Source organism: Siniperca chuatsi, linkage group LG16 (genome assembly GCF_020085105.1).
Source record: "Siniperca chuatsi isolate FFG_IHB_CAS linkage group LG16, ASM2008510v1, whole genome shotgun sequence".
Lineage (NCBI taxonomy): Eukaryota > Metazoa > Chordata > Actinopteri > Centrarchiformes > Sinipercidae > Siniperca > Siniperca chuatsi.
In genome coordinates this window covers 23,558,052-23,578,518 of record NC_058057.1, presented here as the reverse complement: position 1 = coordinate 23,578,518, position 20,467 = coordinate 23,558,052, and the positions used below count along the sequence as shown (strand labels likewise).

General features: G+C 38.5%; 1 protein-coding gene across 3 annotated transcripts in view; it reads right to left on the bottom strand.

Moving 5' to 3' along the window:
- Positions 1-20,467, bottom strand: part of fam184ab (family with sequence similarity 184 member Ab) — a 136,139-nt gene that overhangs the window by 62,506 nt on the left and 53,166 nt on the right. For all 3 annotated transcript variants that reach the window (XM_044168929.1, XM_044168930.1, XM_044168931.1), the window contains exons 6-9: positions 19,826-20,077; positions 15,154-15,289; positions 13,020-13,201; positions 7,248-7,433 (exon numbers count right to left, since the gene is read on the bottom strand). In XM_044168929.1, coding sequence (XP_044024864.1) covers positions 7,248-7,433; positions 13,020-13,201; positions 15,154-15,289; positions 19,826-20,077 — 756 coding nt within the window. The remainder of the gene's footprint in view (positions 1-7,247; positions 7,434-13,019; positions 13,202-15,153; positions 15,290-19,825; positions 20,078-20,467) is intronic.

Here is a 20,467-nt window from a genome sequence, read left to right as displayed (position 1 = left end):
CATTAGCATTCATTTGGAGTTGTGTTTCTAGCCACCTGATGACTGCAAATCCAATGTTTACCCTCCTTTTAGCTCTGTCTCTTTAGCTTGCTCAATGCTACTTGCTAACTTTGCTTATCTGTTGCCGGGAGCATACAGTCGCTTTATCGTTGTTGAGTTTTTATCATTGAAAACAGCTGCCTGTTATCATAGAGCTGAGGGGAACTGTAGAGTTGGGTGATAATTCTCTGTGTGTTTGTCACTACAAGTGACCCCTTTTATATTACACATGTTCATTTGATCCATTGTTAATATGATAATATTTATAAGTGCAGCTCTAAACACTTTGCCCTGCATGTTCTATAATAAATGAAGTACTGTAAATAAGTATGGGAAGTATGAGAGAACTATTTAAATGAAAAACTCTAGATTTAGTTGAAGCTAGATTAATGCTACCAAATGTCTAGTTGTCTTAATCATAAATACTAAAAGCTTCAAGGGCTTGGTAATCTCTTTAAAAATTAGACATTATGTGTATTGAATCTTTATTTGATTAGGTCCTATTAGCAAGAATTCTTACCAGTGTTCAGGAAGAAAAGGTGAATGTGCAAGCTATAGTGAGAGCCTGACACTATATTATCACAGGTGTACTTTTACATAAAGAAATCATTACAATGCACCAGTTCAGACACCCAAATCCCAACCATGAAATCTAACAATCATTAAATCAAAAAAGGAATCAATGAATACATTATATTTATTTCAATGTGAAAAATGTAATTTATGTAAATCTTTCGTGTTACATAAGGTGACTTCCATCAGTCTGATGATATTAAGGACATGATAGATCCCAAAACAGAAAGTCAGATGCGGAGGAATCTGATATGACACATCATGATTCCTGTCATACCTTGCCGCTCGATATAGCGGGCAAGACCGAGGTACAGCAGACCTATTCATTTAAATTCCAAACCCAGCCTTCTCACAGACAACTCTCATTATAATTTAAAGTGATGAAAGAATAGAGGTGATGAAAAAAAAGATGATTAACTAGACGCGATGAAACTTGGATCAGACAAAAGAATCAAGTGATGAGGAATAGAGAGATAAAGAGGCATTTTCTTCTCATCAGCCTGTCCTGTGATTTTGCAGAAAATATATAAAACTGGAGCAGCAGTGAGTGAATGAATGCGTCACTCTTTCAATCTGGACCAACACTGGCAGCATAATCATGAACAGGAGTGAACAAAGGCAAATTATTGTGCATAGCAGAACACAGTGGGAGCCAATATGAGACCATGAAAATCACACAGGGCCAGAGAGGAGGAAGTCTGCATATGGAATGCATATCTAATAACTACGGAAATGCATAACGCTCTTCTCTTAATGTAGCTGTCAGCTCTGATCGGGTCTACTGTGGAATATCATTTAAAACACATCCTCATTATTCAACTTTGATGCAAGAGAATACTTGATCACTTGCTTTCACATGGCTGTGTGTGACTGGAATAAAGGACTCTGTGGAGATTAGGCATCATCATGAGGCTATTTCAGGCTGGTGGAACTTTATGCCTCGGCTGCAGTCAAATTAGTGGTAGGCTGTGGTTTGGAACAGCTAGACCTCAGGCTCATTAAACCAGTCCCAGGGCCCAGTTTGTAATCCTTGGGGGCAATTTCACTGTCTCATATCAGATACAAAAGACGTCATGACACTGGAACTTGTGTATTTGGTACTATTTCAACACAAAGCACAAGAGAGAACAGGAAGTATTTGAATTGTGAGGAGCTACATTCAGATCGGCGCAGGTTGTTTTGTTGAAGCCATTGTGATCAGTGGTAGAGGGACCCTAAAATTAAACTGTACTTGTTTAGAAGTCATCAATATCCTTCATCAATCCAATATCATTAACAGAGACGATGCTTTCGAGGTTTGTTCCTCCTAAACTTTGGAACTCTTATCCCTTTGGACTTCATTCAAGATCTGTGGACGCCTTTAAAAAGCAGTTCAAGACCCACCTGTTTAGATTTGTCTTTGTGTTATTTTTAATTTATTTCTATTTTAATTTATCTATATTTGATGGTGTTTTTGGGCAAGGCAGTTTTATTTACATAGCACGTTTCAAACACAGAGGAAATTTAAAGTGCTTTACAAAGGCAAAGAAATGCATTAGAATGACATTCAAAAACAATAAGCAATAAAAACCAGAATAAAATCAATAAAGATTAGATTAAAAATGAGATCAAATGAAACAAAATACATAACATAAAATAAAACACAAAGAGAATAGACCAGAAATACAGTTAGAGTGCAGTAATAAGTTGTAATTTTCCCCAAATGCAACAAGGAAATAAAAGTTTAGTAGAGAAACCAGTAAATCAAAGGCACAGGAGAGGAGCATACCTGTACATATATATATTTCACGTAAATTCAATTTTCATATTAATCTATTTAATTACAATACAGCACTTTACTGTATAAATACTGCATCTACCAGACTTGCACTAACGTTGTAAGAGTTGTACGAGTTCAGCACATATTCGTGTTTAGTAAATTGTTTATGTACATTATCATTGACATCTCTGATATCATTGAAGGTCTTACAATAGTTAGGTGAACTACACTACAGTTATGTTAATATCTGGTATTAGTTTTTCATTGTGTGCTAGAATACAGGTACATGTGTTTTTTATTATTTACGACAGCTGATAGTGCTGCAAGGGCTCTTTAGCGTATAAACGTTTATGTGCTAATTAAGATGTAGAGAAGTCTGTAACTTGGATCTAAACAAGCTTTTGAACGTATTAATTGCATGTAATAATACATATTACGGCATAGAACATCAAGTCGGTAATGAACCGCTCTGAGACGTAAGTAGTCTGATGTAATGCAACAGGATACAATAATAACTTGCAATAAATAAGTTATATAGTTTTTGTTGTGATGCAGCTTCAGTTCTTAATGACAATCCAACCCAAAGAGCTACCGCCTCAAAAATGACCACAGAGTTGAACCAGCACCTCTGACACTGTGCCAACAATTGCAAATTATGTTATATGTTATTTGAACATGCGTTTCAGTGTAAAGGGGTTTCTATTCTGGTATTTCACTCCAGAGGTAGTCTTCGTCTCTGTATGACATTTGGATTTCTAGCTTGTCCGGTTCATGTTCAAAAAACAATGTTGAAATGTTCAAGATCACCGGAATACTACTAATATGAATTAGCTGTTTTCTTGTAACTACCTTCAAGGGAAATTCACTTTTGCTCATAAACCCCTTTTCTGAACTCAGCTGAGGAAGACAGATAAACTTCTCTGGTTCCCAAACAGAAACTCTCATGTTCTTCCCAAGAGCTAAAAAAGGTAATGGAGTAAAAATATATACCATAGAATATGCAGTAGACAAGCAGCATAAAAGCGCCATCTAAGAAGTGGGTGTATACTGTATGTATGAGCTTAAGCCCTGTTAGGACCACCACACTCTCGCTAAGTAAGTAGCAGTGAAATATTTATGCTGGAAGTTTTAGAAACACACACACCCACACACCCACCCACACAGAGTACTGGTTGGCTGACAGTCACATCCCTCAGCCAACGCTCACATCCATCTCTTTCACCATCACATAATTTTGTCCTAATTTTGATTACTTTACTCACTTTATAGTCTCCACTTGCAGTTTTATGTGCAGTAAATGTCATCAACGTAGGACTATGAATTTAAATCTAAGGGTCCTGCACCCATTTAAATGTCAATGTCACCTTTTCTAAACCTTAATTTCCTGATTTGTTATAAAGATTTTGGTGCTTAATATGATTACCCACAGTCATCTTGTCTTTATTAACTCTAAAAAGTTATCATTTAAAGTGACAAATATCAATGTATGTGAAGTAAAAACCACTTCACAAATCTTCATCAAATATCTAAGACCTGAAAATTAGCACATTCTTTTATTGTGCATTTCCACACTTCCTCACATGTGAAGACAGCATGTTAATCTAATAATTATTTTATTGTCTCCTCCACAATGGCACCCTGAAGCAGCTGTGTGTGTTTGTGTGTGAATAGGAGCAGTGGCAGTTTTAACATCGCCCAAAAATCTTATCTGCGTGAGTCATCAGGCAGGCTGCGTATAGTGTCCACATGTGGCTCCCATCAGCTGCCACATCGCCAAACTTTGCTTTTCATTGAGGATTTATTTTTATTTGACTTTTCCAGATCTCTTTTGTAACGTTATATCACTCCTCCAGGTTACTCACATTTCACCCTGCCCAGGTTATGTGAGCTTGGAGGTGTCCTAGATGACATTTATAAGTGATAAATATAAATGTGCTCCCACGTCAGTAGGCTGCATTTATTCCTTCAGCTTTGCCAGATTCTTAGTCACTGTTATAGCCCCTTTTGATGTATTTTAGTCTATAGACAACCTAAACAAACTGCAGATTTTTTGCAGGTATCTGAGCTCCTGTCACTTGTTATACCTACGTGTGATGTTGTATTCATTTTAGACTAGAATATCAATGTGTTCTCTTTTATATCACCCTGTGCAGAGAGATTACAAATCCCAAACCTTTATTCAATATGTTAAAGGGGCTACTTGTTCACTGAGTCATACCATTAGAAATTGTCACTGGTTTTGCTCCAGTTGATATGATATCAGAGGATGCAGGCATGTGTGAATAGAATCACAAAAATAAAAATGAACTTTCAGGATTATGTTTTCTGTCCCCATCTTGATCTTGTTTCTTTGTCACCTACTGTGCTGCTAAATTCTTCTTATTATCCAACTGCTACCAGCATTAGCTTCACGGACTCATTTCTGTCCTGCAGTGAAGAGCTGATCATTTTAAAAGTAACAGCTTGTCCGTTTTAGATGTTGTTGCTCTTTTTGCAGTAAAGGTAATAAAGATTAGCTTAAAGCCCCGCTATGGCTTTGATAAGCACACTCAGATCTTGAACAGGAAATGCAAGATAGCTGAATAAATCTAGAAGGCAAATAAATTACAAAATAACTTGAGCTCTTCTTGGTCCCATATAATGTCTTCTGTAAAAATTGCCATAGCCATATAGGGTCCTTTTAAGTGTTATAGATTCTTCAGTCCAGCCATTAAATCCAAGCATTCGTTGAAAAATGTGAACTGTTTCTGTCCTAAACAAAGTCGAAACGATATCAAGACAGAAAAGCTTCTGGAACAATATTTAGACCTTCGTGGGACACCACAAATATACAATTCTCAAGGCAAAGATAGCTTCTTTGCAGCTCTTGTAACAGATGGTGCAGTCAGTGAACAATGTAGACTTAGCTTCTTAGAGGTTAGAGAGGCAGGCTTGTGACCACTTGCCCATTTAAATCCCTCAACTAGCTTACAGAGTGTCTGTGGGGAAGTAAATGAGTACTGCTGTCTCCTCTAAACAACTTCATGAGCAGCAACAGCAAACAGAAGAGGACGGTGGTTATACTGAGTACATTTGTATACAGGAAGAATTTTCCTTTATAACCTGTATTTTTAGCGTTGGTACCAGCGCCAGTATAACGGTCAATATACCTCGATACACACACACACGCACACACAACATAACTGTGGTCAGTGGTATGGTGTTGATTAAACTAAAACATATGCAGACACCACACAATGTCTGTCACTCATAATCACTCATTCATTAACAAATTCAAAACAGACTGAAGTGGTGTGATGGGTCCAAATCTTTTGGCAGGCAACAAATTCAGAACACAGAGAGACTGAGAGAGCTGACAGCTTGTATTTTGACTGAGTCATTCCTGAATATTATACTGTTGAGTTTCATATTAATAAATAATATTAGCTTGTGGATTCTGGGCAACAGGAATAGTGGAAATTGTGAAATTACAAAAGGTGTTTATGAATGTGTCACTACTTGTATCCATCCAGTAGCGAAAGAAGTATTCCGATGCTTGACGTTAAGCTGCTAGTCAACTTTTTCTTTTTTCAGGAGTTAGTGGAGACCAAAAACAGAGCTAAAAGTAGATGAATATTGGATTTATATTTGCCAAGTCTCCAGAAACATGACTCCAAATGAATGCTAATGTCTCTCATTGTTTGCTGGATGTATAAACAGGCAACTAATTGCTAACACGTTCGTAACAACAATTATAAAAGGTGATAATATGTCAAAGTTAACATCAATGTGTTCCACTGTCCCCAAGTGGCCAAAAAGTAAAAGTATCAATACAATAATACTGAGTTACTCCTTTACTTAACCAATTTACTTTAACATTAACATAGAAAAAATGTGGAAGAATTATCAATAAAATGTACATAAAGTATCAAAAGTACAAGTTGAGATGTTGAGAATGTTGTAGCTGGTCGAGTTGAAGCGAATTACTTTATATATTGTAGAAAAGGTTTCAGTCGTAGTCATCTGGACACTGTTTTCAGAATCAAGACGTTTCGGCTCCCATCCGGAAGTCATTCTCAATTGTGAGAATGTCTTGATTCTGAAAACAGTGTCCAGATGACTACGACTGAAACCTTTTCTACGATAGAACACTCCTGGACGAATGAGGGACTACACCGTCTTACTTTATATATTATTTGTATGTTAAATCTAGACAAGACATCATGTTTTATAAGCGGATCGCATGATTTAACGCAATTTTTTAAGCTGTAAAGTAACTAATGACTACAATAATCAGATAAATGTAGTGTGGTACAAAAGTAAATATTTCCCTCTGAATTGTAGTAAAGTAAAAGTATAAAGCTGCACAATATTAACTTGTACAAAATGTACTGGGGAAAACAAGCTTCCCAAGGACACCATCTTTACAGCTTGAGATGAGCTCGATGATGCAGGATCAATTAAAACATGCAGCTGTTCGTTTTCCTCTGGCTTTGAGTAATAAACGCTGATTACACAAGATGCAGCAATCTGAAAATTTATTTTATATATTTTCATACATTGTGCCTATCTAACTCATCATCCAATGCTCCCTCTGTCGGATATATTGTTATCTAGTATTCTTCCATGGATTCTTTTGTTTTCATCAAAGCAGGAAATACACGTCTTTACGTGTGTAGATGTGTATCTGTGTATCTGTGTCAGATGTTTCAGAGTGATGTAAAGTTCATAATCAGTAGCGGCATCAGCAGCTGTGGTCAGGAAGAGCCTCCATCACATTAGAGATGAACAACATTGATTTTTATGATATAGGATTATCCATAAAGGCCCAACGTCAGCCCTGTATATACTGATCTAACCTTGGAATCCATGAAAAGATGTGTGAGTCAGTACTCACAGCCAGCAGGCGGTTCTTGTCCTTCTCGGCGTTGTTGAGCGCGTTCTCCAGGGTCACTCTGTGTTTCTTGGCGACTTCCTCCAGAGCTCGAGCCTGGCTCTCCTTCATCTGGTTGGCCTCTTCTTCGGATCGAGCTCGCATATTGTTCATTTCCTTATCGTGGGACGCCTTCTCCTCACGCAGGGTCTGACAAAAACGGAAGATAAATATGCATGCACACACACATTTAAAATATGCTCAAAGATGAGTGTTAAGATAGACGATACACACACACACACACACACACACAGAGCTTGGGCTGACATTCACACCATATGCTGTATTATTCAGCCATATTGCGAGTGTTTACTAAGTGATAGCCAAGGAATCAATCCTACATTCTGTCTGTCTGTATCTGAAATTTCCAATCTGGATCTCTCTATACTTCCATCTTTCTCACCACTTCACGTTCATATTTGTTATTCCCAAAGCACAAAAACAACAACAGGCTGAAAACAAAAGACTTTGTTGCAGACTCCATGTGGGATTATTGATAATGGGGTTATTGATTATGGAGCTATGAAGCCTATAATCAGTTGGCAACATAACCCTACCATCATTCTGATTCTAGATGGAGTCTTGATGCAAGTCTGTCTTTGTGAGAAGTTGTCTTCAGCATCAGGAGTGACAGATGGAGTTAAGTGACCTTTCCCTGAGCCCCCGGCCCTCCTAGTAATTGTTGCTACGCCTGTCAAGCTGACAACGGCGGCACTTGAAATTCGCAGTTATGTTTTAAACAATGGCTCTTTGATTTTAGAAAGAAAGAGACAAAAGCAGACTTCTTGTTTCTAGCCGACAACCGTCAATTTTGTCGTTTGAAATGACCAGTTGCTTTTATCAGCTGTAGCTAGCTGGCTAATTAACGGTAACTCTGAGTTGGTTGAAAAGACTGAGGCTTAAGCTACATGTCCCAGCCAAAATGTCAGCATCCTAACCAGTTATTAATCCATGTAAATGAAATGTAAAATGAGCATTATTTCAGCCCTAATATTATAGGACAGTATTATAAATAAAATTTGGTTACATTTAGTTTTGTTCTAACATAATACTGTTTGGATGCTTTCTATAGAAAAACATACTTAGAAACACAAAGATTAGACTTTTGATTCATTGTTCATATTTTCAAAGAGTGCATTTCACTTACATTAGAGAAAGGGCTTTGAGAATGACAACTAACCAATGTGTTGGGCAAATGTAACCCTATCTCAGGTAACGATTCTGGCAGGGGATGCTGGAGTGTGAACTTCAATAAATCTAATAAAGAGCAAGACAAAGCCGCTAACATTAGCCTTAACTCTGAAATAGTAGCATCTTGGCTCCAACAAAGTGAGTGTGTTGGCCCACAAAGTACTGTTAGCTAATGATATGCTACCTCTTGGCTTTGGAAGTAATGCTGTGTGTAAGCTAGTTAGCCAGGTATGCTAACGTTTGCAGCTTCCATTATCAAATACGTTACTAGAGAGAGTCCCATGTCAAAGCTTGACAGGCCTGCTGAGCCTACAGTTGCTGAGCTATGATTGGACAATTACTGTTTGTGTGCGGGGTGATGATTAGTGATTTTGCTAGTGATTAGTTTGTGGATGAGTACGAGGAGTGGTAGTTGAATCAGAGGAGAGCTGCCTCATAGATTTTAAACTGGAGGGATAATAGAGGAAAGTGGTAAAATATAGGAATGGATAACAGCCAAAACATGTGGCATGTAGAGGTCATAGAGGAGACAGAATGAAGTCTTGCTGATTTAAGTTGTTACCAAGCTCCATTTATTATGTGACAGACAGACGAGCAGACAGGCAAGAACAAATTCCCTCTATACCAAGCAACAATGCACTGGATTTGTCATTGGAACTGGTATAGTATGAATCAAGGCTAAGGTCACAAAATACAGTGATTTTCCTGGGAAACCAAAAAAAAAACAACAACTAATCTGTAGCCCATTTACTTTGAGTTTAATTAGGGGAGCAGCTGTTTCCTCAGTGCATGGGTTTAACAAAATTTTAATTAGCCAAACTGCGCCCAAAAAGCCACATGGGAACAGTAATATCCATTACTTGAGCTGGCATTAGGCACAGTAAACGACTCCTAAAGTAAGCCAAGAAACTCTCTCTGAGAATATTTCCTGTTAAAATGTATACCAAGATTATCTGACTACTAATGAGATGAGATTCAAAATCACAAAAACAAAAAGGTAAGAAATAAGCACATAGATAATGAATAAATTGACAAAATGCAATGGATGTCCCGATTTTTTGATACAGAGTCCGATCTAATACTTATATTTACCTAAATTATTTATTTAATATGTATCTGACATAAGCCTTTTAACTTTGACACACCTTATTTTTCACAAGCTACTTGATCCAAATACTGAAGGCCCTGGTTCAAAACTATAAAGTTGATAAACTTAAATGATTGATATGATATGAAGCAAAGTTTAACTGGAAGAATGCGACTCCTGACACTGACATGAAGCGATCAGCTAGAGAGAAGACTTATCGCTCTGTTGGAGTTGTTGGAACACTCAGTGCGCTCACAGTTGTGTGGTGTTACAGACTAGTGATGTGTCGGCTCAAGTGAACGATGAAAGAATGACAACTAACTAATTACACTTTTGAACAGAGCAAAAATGTATTCCCTTAATTCCCAACACTATTACAGATACTGGCTAGCAGAGAGCAATCTAACCAGACAACAGGCAAGTTTTGTTTTGGTCTGTTATCAAGTTACTCATTGAATTAACATAAATTAGGGACTGCTGAACTTCAGGCAGCAACATTTGACTTTTTATCCTGTGAAAGCGACGGTCACCGCCGGCTAAAGAGGAGAGGCTGCTAGCTGAATGTTTCGAACACTGCTCTTTGCTAATGAGAGAGGCGATATAACTCATCCAATTTTTCCAACCCGCGTGTCAGAGCAGAGTCACTCACCGGTGAAACCAAATAATTTTTCACATTCACACTAATTTTCACTCTCATATGCAGTGAAATGCTGCAATGTAAAGCCCGGCTGTCATTAAGGAGAGCAGCGCTTCAACACTAGCAGGCTGGTGGGCAAAACACAGTTGGGATCAGATTTTAATCAGCTTGATTTTAGCCAATACCGATCCATTAAAATATGTCCGGATCAGCCCGCTACTGATCCTCCGGATCGGCTGGGGACTTCTCTAATAAATGCACTAATTTTGGATTAAATCTCTAGCATGGTCTGAATCTGAATCTTCTTCCTTTATCAACTGCTAAACTCAAACAAATGCTGCAAATCTTTACAGCTGCGTCCTGAAATGGCACTTTAACAATCAAATTTGTTGAAATCATTGAGACTCATCGCCCAACATGTATAGTTGCTTGCCATATAAGAACACAGTGTTCTGTGATTGCCAACACGCTTGAAAAGATAACATACACTACAGCCTGTTCTTAAACATTTTAAAATCAGTGAGTATCTGGCAGATTATGGAATATATCAGACATTGGCAACAACATGAAAACAACTTTAATTTCCCACAAGGGATGAATCATATTGGTGTTCGCTAATTGCTTCAAAACAAGGGGTGTTTTGGCAATCTACCAAGAAACGTACATCAAACTGGTCAAACTGAGCAAGACTGCTGTGTTATATGTCCAAACCAACCTGAGGCGGAAAACATCCCCACAGCGTGAAATGAACGACAGGGCATGAAAACATCCCAGGAGGTTAATTTCTCCTTTTGCTTAGAGAGGAAAAGGGAAAAAAGGCTCTAAAGAAAACATAAATGAGGAAAACACAATGTCAGTAAGAGAGAAGGGAAAAGAAAACCAAGCTCCCATTAATGTAATGACTTGTCCACAACTTTCTATTATTGAGTCAGACCACTAACATTATCTGAAATGTTGTTTATCTCCCAGTTTGCTAATGTTGCTTATTTTCAAACACAATTAATCTACAAATCACTATTTAATGCAAAGAGGTTGGAAAAAACATTCTGCTAAAGAAATATTACCAGATTTGTTTTTTTAAATTTAACGATTTTTAGTTAGAAAACCCCCAGCAACACTACTTTCACCAACAGCAACAGATTGCTGTGAGTAATCCATTTACAGCAGAAATCAGTAGAGCACTGAGGGACGTTGCTGCTGCCATAACAGAAAGGTGCCGTAAAGTTTATGTGGTGCGAGATCTTCTATTATCCCAAGTAAGACATTCAAATTCACAGCAGCCTCGTTCAGGGGGAGAACTCTCCCAGCTCCCAGAGGATTACACTGCACAAATGTCACAGATAAAGGGACGGGAAAACACACATGAAGCAGCAACACTTGACATTTACTGTCGTCTGTGGTTAGTCTGCTGACTACACTGTTCCTGAAATCATCTGACCTTTAAGCTTCTTGGTTTTTAAAAAGAGGAGCAGTTTGTAAATGCACAGTTTTAACAGTTTCAACAGTTTGATGTTTATGGGTCCATTTTTGCTCCCTTTCTGCTCATAAGGCATTTTAAACTTTGTTACATGCATAACATTTATTTTCTTAATCTGTAATCTGTAGAAACTGCAACAGCATGACTCTCGAGGGTCAGAAAACTAAAGAAAGACAGGAAGATAGAAAAAGAGTGGGAGCCTTTATGCATTCTATACAGCTACTGTATATACTCATGCCTTAACATTTTGTGTTCTCTGTAAAGGACTTCCTGAAATATATCAATAATTCAAGTCAAATAGTCCTTTTACATCTATAAAGACTGGCCCTGGGGAAAACATCGAAGAGTACACAGGGGGATTACTGTCTTTGTAAAGTCACATAAATGTCAGTGTTGCAAATACCAAATAGAATTGAAGAAATAAATCGAGTTTTCCTCTCATTTTGGGGCAAGTATGTATTAGAATTGCTTCCTAACCCCAACAAATTGTCTGGATTGGATTTTCCCTGAGTTTTGTTTACTGAAGTGTTTCGTTGAAAATGGGCCTGATTGTCTAGAAGAAGTTGAGCTCCATTAAAGGTCCAGTGTGTAACATTTAAGAGGATCTACTGGCAGAAATGGAATATAATATTTATAAGTATGTTTTCATTAGTGTATAAATCACCTGAAAATAAGAATCGTTGTGTTTTCGTTACCTTAGAATAAGCCATTTTTATCTACAGAGGGAGCGGGTCCCCTTCCACGGAGGTCCCCATGTTGAACCGCCATGTTGCACCGCCATGTTTCTACAGTAGCCCAGAATGCGGCAATTTCGACGCTAGATGCCACTAAATCCTACACACTGGACCTTTAAGGTCCAGACCGATAATACAAATATCCTACTTGAAATAACAAATCTCCTCATCTTTAATGTGACAATCAAGCTTCTGTGATGCTGAAATTCTGATGTTCAAAAATGCATGGCGCATGCATTGAGAAAGAACAAGCATGGAGAATTATACATTTATTTCAAGCCAATGTTAATACGTTTTGTGGTCTTATAAACTTCTACAATCCTAAAATGGATGCTTATCACTTGCTTTAAGTTGTCTTGGTGGTATAAATTAACATGTTTTTTATGCAAGGACCTATTCTCCAAAATATGAGCACAGAATTTTTTACTAACTGTATTTAACGGATGAAAAAACAGGTCTGGAGCAAAGTATACCAAAAACTCCCACAGTCACAGCATCTTGATGGCTTATTGGTTATTCATAACAGTGTTATTTCAGTCTGAAGTGAATACAAATCACACACACACACACACACACACACACACACACACACACACACACAAACACACACCTTCTCCAGGGACTGGAGCTGTTGTTTCTGTCTTTCATCCAGGGCCTGACACTGGCTCTGCAGGGACTCCCTCTCTTCTTCCATCCTCAGCACTTTGTCCTTCAGCCGGCTACGCTCGTTGTCCAGGTCCCTGATGGCTGCTTCCTGGGTCATCTGGGTGGCCTGCAGGCTGCTTATCTGACCTATGACAGGACAGAGTCGACAGACGTGAGAAGAATGCAAGTAGTAGAGCGATGTCATCTACATATAGTCATTCTTGGAGGTTTCTTGCTGATGCAACCAACATGTGCTAAGTAAACTGGTGTCAGCTAACTTTACATTTTAACTTCTTAAGTCTTGGATTTTCAATGAGTTTTGTCATTTGAGTAAATTTGCTGAATTACCATTTTGTTTAACCTCATTCATTCAGCCTGACATTGTGTTCATGTTAGCCAATTTCTTGAGGTATTTTGTTCTGTTATAATCTAACCAATCAGTGGTGACGTATCCATCCTGACGATGTAATTCCCAGTCGGCACGGAAGCTGTGTTAGTGGTTGGTAGGAGAAGGTTATGTTATGTTTTTCAGCACAATTGAAGAAATTTTAGGGTATAAGAGTTGTTATTTCTGTAAACTGACTTACAATAACCTCTACAGCTGCGTCAATCTCATCCATGCTCATCGCCATTTTTGTGGCTATTTTCATGTCACTATTTTTCATGAATGTAGTTAGGTAGCTAGCTACACAGGAAGATGATGTCGACATTTTAAATCCCACATACAAAGCTCTGACTGATTGACTGTCTCTCCAGCTGACGGAAACAGCTGTCAATGGGCAAAACACCAGATCTATTTGAATCACTGAACAAATCTGAGATGTGGTCAGCAATTCCGAGGTTTGGAACCAGGCTAAAATTTTGCTGGCCTTAAAGGATAATTACAGTTTATTACAACTTGGATTTTCTGTCAGTTTTGGCCATTGTTTCTATCAATTATTGTGCTCAGCAATGGTCGGGCAAGAAACATGAGCATTGAGACAGTTGCACTGGTCAGGTTTTAAACAAGCGCACAGGTTAGACCAATTTATTTGCAAGAGAAAACAAAACAATCAATATAAAATGAATACCCAAACTGTGGATTGTAAACATCCACCAGAGCTTTCAGACTTCCTGGTTCAACTTTGACCAGCTGCAGCTACTTGCTGTAGTTCTGCACACGCACCGTTTTTCTGACCAATGAGGGATCATTACCAACGTTACGGGTGCAGTCACCTTCAGTTTTACCTCCAAATAAAGTGGTTTAGATAATCTGACTGAACAGCTGGTTTGTTTCCAATCTGTCTTACTGCTCTTGCCCCTTCAGACACCAATGTAGTGATGTTGCCATGGTTCCAGATATCAGTACTTTAGTGAGTACAATTTTATAACAAATGGAAATGATGGCCAACGCTACAAATAAAAGACCCAAGTTGTAATAAACTGGAATTTTCCTTTAATATAAGTTACCACCAATAGTTCCAAACCAACCAGCCAAAGGAACCAAAAACAACCTTTGGTCCTTTTACAGTTTAAATAAATGAGGAGCTATGATCGGTACTACTGTAGGTGGTAAATGTGACTGTCATAGTTGCATTTACCAGCTGGATCATATTTGTCTCCCTTACGTGCAAGCAGCTCCAGTGGAAATTGATAAAACACTCTCATTGGGCACGAGGAGCTCATAGGAGCTAATGGGCCGAGCATAATTCTGCACTAAGTTGCAACTATTGCTCACACATTTTGGACAGTAATGTTCATGCAACTTTGTTTCACAAAGTACTGACAAAGAGACATAAGATATTAAATCAAATTCTAACATGTAACAATTTACCCAACATGAGCGCACACAAACACACATCTTAAACTGGGCATAATTGATGTGAGAAGGGTTTCCTCTGCCTCTGAGGGACTGGGAATACCATTAGATTGGAAATACAGCATTAGGCCATTAAAGCTGCAGGCCATAAGGCCTCAGACAAGATGAGAGTTAGTGGATATGTTTGATGTGTTTATACGACAAGCCCAGGAAGTGTCTTGTGGGTTGCGTGGGTGCAAGTATTCACAAGCGTTATAAATACAAGTCCATATGAGAGAAGAGAAGAAGTTGAGGATCTTACTGGCTTTGAGCAGTATTTCAGTTGCCTGCTGCTGAACTCGGTCTCTGGCTGCCTCTAGTTCACATTCAGCTTCCTTCTGACGAATCTCCACAATTTCTGAGTTCTGGGTCACCTCGTCCAGCTGCTTGGTTAAGTCCTGCAGAGGAATCAAATACACACAGAATAGAGGAGAAGAAAGAAAACTGTTAACACACATAGTAGTAGCTAAACTTGATTTCCATGAGAGACATTACCTCGAAGAGAACAAAGTAACTGAAAACCAGACCATTGTTTAAGTGACTCTTGCACATGAACTGATTGATGTATCTTCCTGTCAATCAACAAATCAAATCACCCTGGTCCTCACAAGTAAAACGAGCTATCACGCTTGATTGCAACCCCTTTATTATATGTTATTATGGTGATCCAAGCAACGTGTGCACAAGGCTAGTTGTGTCCCATTCTCCTTAATGCGGCTATAATTCATATTTTTATAATAACAATGAATCAAATAGTATTGTGAACGTGACAATGAAAATGGGATTGCTCGTATGAACCTACAGAGAATTATCACTCAAATCTGCAGCTTCCCTCGGCTTTATGGAGCTGTATAGTGACTTTCAGCTGCTTGTCCGGCTGCAACGTTACTGTTTTAGTTCACTCTCGCCGCTCTCAGCATGCTCAGCATCAAATGGCAAACAGACACAGTTAGCGACTAGCTGGTGAACATAGTGGAGCATTTAGCCTTTGATATTTGAAGCAATTGAGAAACAGACTGGGACATAAAGGGGTAATGTTATTAAAAGCACATCCATGTGCTCTGGTTGATAACTTTAACTTGAGTTAAAAAACAACTGGTATATGTTTATGTTACAATTATGTTGTAATTGCATACATTTTCAGACATCTTGGACTACCACAGCTAGTTTGTCAAACTTACAGAATGAAGCAAATTGGTAGCATATCACTAATACTGAAGATCAAGAATGTAAATGCTGACTGCTGCTCAATTAACAAGAACTAGACTTCAGGGAGGGATTTGAAGTGCACGAACACAAGGACTGACACACACACACACACACACACACACACACACACACACACACACACACACACACACGAACACACAGTACAGTAGCTGTGTGATTTAGCACTCATGAGAGGCAATTTCATATCTTTCAATCCCATCAAACAGCCTGCCTCAAACATAATTACAGCTGCTACGGCTAAGACAAAGAAATCTCAGTATAATAATAACCACTGAGGAGTCACACACAAATTAGACGTGATATGTGTGTGTGTGTGTGTGTGTGTGTGTGTGCATGATGATTTCCCTGATGAGTCCATAGCAGATAGTTGCACTCTGTGACTGCTAGGTTTAGGTAACCTGGGGCTAAATCACTTGCAGACGACCTGATTCTGGGTCAGGGTTTCGTACGTAGCAGAGCAGCTCCCTCGCTCGATCTACTAAAAGTCAGCCCGTGATCCAAGCTTTTGTCGGCCGTGGGCACGGGCCCCACCAACCTCCCTCCCTGGTTGTTTGACAGAGTACCTTCTGTCAAAGAGAGTGTGTGTGTGTGTGTGTGTGTGTGTGTGTATTTTGTCTGAAAATCAAGACATTTTGTTCGGCCCCCACTTCTCCAAAGGGTTGTTAGAGGGTTATGATTTGATTTTAGGGTTATGGTTAAAACCAGATGAAGTTCAGGGTCAGGGTTGGGGTTATGCATGTCATTGTGATGGTTAAGGTTAAGATTATGTCAGTGAGGGTCCTCACAAGTGCAGTGTATAAACATGTGAGGACCAATTTGAGCTTTAGACCTTGAGGGTGATTTTGTGAACAATTTTGAAAAGTGAGGACAATCTTGTCCGGTCCTTACTTCTTCAAAGGGCTGTTTGAAAGTTGGTTTTGGGGTTGAGGTTAGAACTAGATTACGTTAAATTTGGGTAAAAATTGTTTACCTACGTCATTGTGATGGTTAAAGTTATGATAATGTCAATGAGCGTTCTTACAAGTACAGTGTATAAACACGCGAGTCTCTGCATGTGTGTTACAGTATGTTATGTGAGGACCAATTGGAGTTTTAAAGTATGACAATTTTGAGGACTTTTGGATAGTGAGGGCATTTTGGGAAAGTGGGTATATTTTGTTTAATCCTCACTTTTTCAAAAGGCTGTTCGAGGGTAAGTCTGACTTTATTCTAAGCCCATTTGTTCCTATTGCTATTCCTATATAAATCTTTAAAAACAGGTCACAAATATATACTTTCTTTTTTTTTTTTTTTTTTTAAAAGGAACACTCTTGGACACTCCAGTTTTTGGTAAATGTTACTCAAACAGGGCTAAAAAGTGCATTTGTTGGGAACAATTTTCAGCAACAGCTAGGAAACATGTTCTCTCAATGGGGGTCCCCACAAGTACAGTGTACAAACGCGTGTGTGTATGTCTGAGGCTGGAGGAGGGGTCAAAATAGTTTAATTAATTGTATCTCTGATGATTTATCAGGGCATGATTTATCAAGAGGAATCCCATTGTTACCGACATTTAGTCATTACCTCACCCCTCATCATATTTAAACACTAAAAAAAAAAAATCACCCACACATGCTCACACACACAGAGCCTCACTTCTGTCAGTCATCCTTATTGGACATGGCTGAATCCTATTTAAATATAAAAGGCCTTGAAAACTGTGCTTCAGATGAGTTTTTGTTTTATCTCACGAAAAGCTTCCACCAACCAGTCCAGATAGGCTTTACCTGAGAATGAAGTATTTAGTCCAAATACAGTGATAGCGGCAATTTAACATAGCTCCAGTGGAGTATTTCACTTATAATTTGTAATTTTTGGCATGCATATTCCTACAGAAGCTTGTGAACAGTCAGCCATTAATTACGTCTGTCTGAGTTACTCCAAGCGATCATTTGCTTGCATTTCTCTGGAGATTTGCCTACTAAATCACAAGTTAAAGGAGAATGACAGAGAACACTGAAGCAAAAAGCTGTAGCATCCTGACACCAACCAGGTGCTTTCGACTGGTGTTAAGTCAATATTTAATGCTACTATTTCTACCCATGTAGTGTGCCGGTACAGTTATTATGCCTCCTGAGACTAGGGAACATTTTGATTTGGTGCAACATTTTAATTTTCCAGAGTGAAAAGAAATTGAGTGAAGAGAGTCAATAAATGTCACTCTGCTTAAGCAAAATGCTACTTTATGGAAACCAAATGATTTCTAACTATAGGCCAGAGGAATAATGAGTGTATGTCATGATCGAACCAAAGATTAAAACATCTGCTGTGAGCTAGTTAAGGTTAAATTAAAATCTTTTATCTCTCAACAATGAACTCAAAGCAGGAGTTGAAGGATTAAGAGATATGCTCAATAGACTCAGACTGTTATTAAGAGATTACTGTATTACCTTAGCAGCAATACAACACATCAGCTATGAACTGTAAGAAAGACTAAAAAGGAACAGGATCAAATTGTTTCTACCCTCTGATATCTGTTTTACTGTCTTGAATCTCTTATCAAATGACAGAATCTAGAAGAGCTGTCAAGTGAAGTTGGTTTCAAGCTCTCTGCTCTGTTGCTCTGCTGTCGTTTCTTTATCTGGGTTACAGTTAATTGCTCTGATAACTGATGAAATTATTAACTCCAGGCACACCAACCACTGTTGACCTTGATCATATTCTCAGTAACACTGAGAAGGAGGGACCCCTTCCTGTCTTCTGTGCAATCAGTGATAATTTCACTCAAACTTCAGAGCATATCATAACAACAAAACAGACCTGCTTAACCAATTCCCCTGGAGCACATGTCAACTTTATTTTTAACGGTGGAGATAATCATGTGAGTCTACCCCAAAGACTTTCCAGAACTCAGAAAGTAGAATTTTTGCATTTTTGCCCTAAACAAAATGCACATATTACTGCCAGGATGGTGTGGTGCAGGGAAATGGTACCACTGCTGAATTTGTCCCAAAAAGATACTAACACAGCCAAAGATTTGGGACAAATTACTTGGAAACTACATGAAATACCATCATTTAGATTCAACATGCAGGTGGGTTGTGGCACAGAAGACTGAGTTAAAAATAAATAATAAATAATACAGATTCTAAAGTTGACATACTGTAAGTATTTGATTAATAAACATTTTTACATAATAAAAATGGTTGTTAGACAACTCTTTTGTTCATTTCCGTAATGCATATAATTGACATAGAAAAAGGTGATAGATAACCGGTTGAAACTTTAATGTTTTCAGCTTAATAAAGCCAACAAAGCACACTCAAAGTGTACTCTGCTATTTAACAGGGATAGTGGTAAAAGAAAGTCTGGATATTTAATGTTTGGACAGTGGTTAATGTCAGCAATAGACTCAGATTAGACAGTTTGTTGAACATCCATTCATTTAAACTATTACCCAATTTATCTAATTTTATCCCATATACCCATTTTACTTTATACACCCATTTTATCATCTATTACAGAGGACACATTTTGTAGGCTGTCCATTAAAACTGCATCAGAATATGACCAATCATAGACTTTGTTCGATTAAATTACAGGATGTTCTTTCTGGTACTGTTTCACCATCCCTGTCCTGTCTAGTCTTTATAGTCCAGGTACAGGAAAAGCATGTGACTCCAAAGATGGTGGTGTGTGATCAGCTACTTGGGGTTCAGACTCACCTTGATGCTGCTCTCAGCGGTGGTGAGTGACGCCTGAAGCTTGTGGGACCTCTCCCGGTTTTCCCGAGCTTCATCTGTTACCCTGGCCAGCTCGGCCCTCAGTTTTCCAAGGGTTTTCTGGAGTGCCGCCTCTTGAGTCTGAAATTCCCGCCGCAGCTCAGCCTCGGTGCGTTTCCATGCCATCAGGTTGTCGGCAGTCAGCTGCTGAGTTCTCTTCATGGCTTCCAGCTCGCGCTCATAAAAGGCTTGAGCCTGGGGACAGACAGACTGGTGTGTCTATCACTGTGAAAAAACACCTTAATCCAACTAAGTATAAAACAAAGCAACAAGCCTCTAGCATGGACACTGTGCTTTATTTTACTTCTTTACTGACTTTTCCCACTTTTTTTTCTTTAGAAAAATTGCGATTGCAATTGGAAAACAATTTGGACGGTTTGAAAAGCTTTCTCATCAAAATGCAGTCTCATGCTAAAATAATCAACGCAAGTGAAAACTGAAGCCAAAATGACTTGGCTGACAGTGTTCACTGTCAGTAAGGACGTTTATTTATTGAAGTGAATAGCTTCTAAATGCAGTATTTAAATTCTGCCTTTCTGTTTTCGCTCTACATGAATCTGCAGATCACAGCCTTCACTGTCAGCA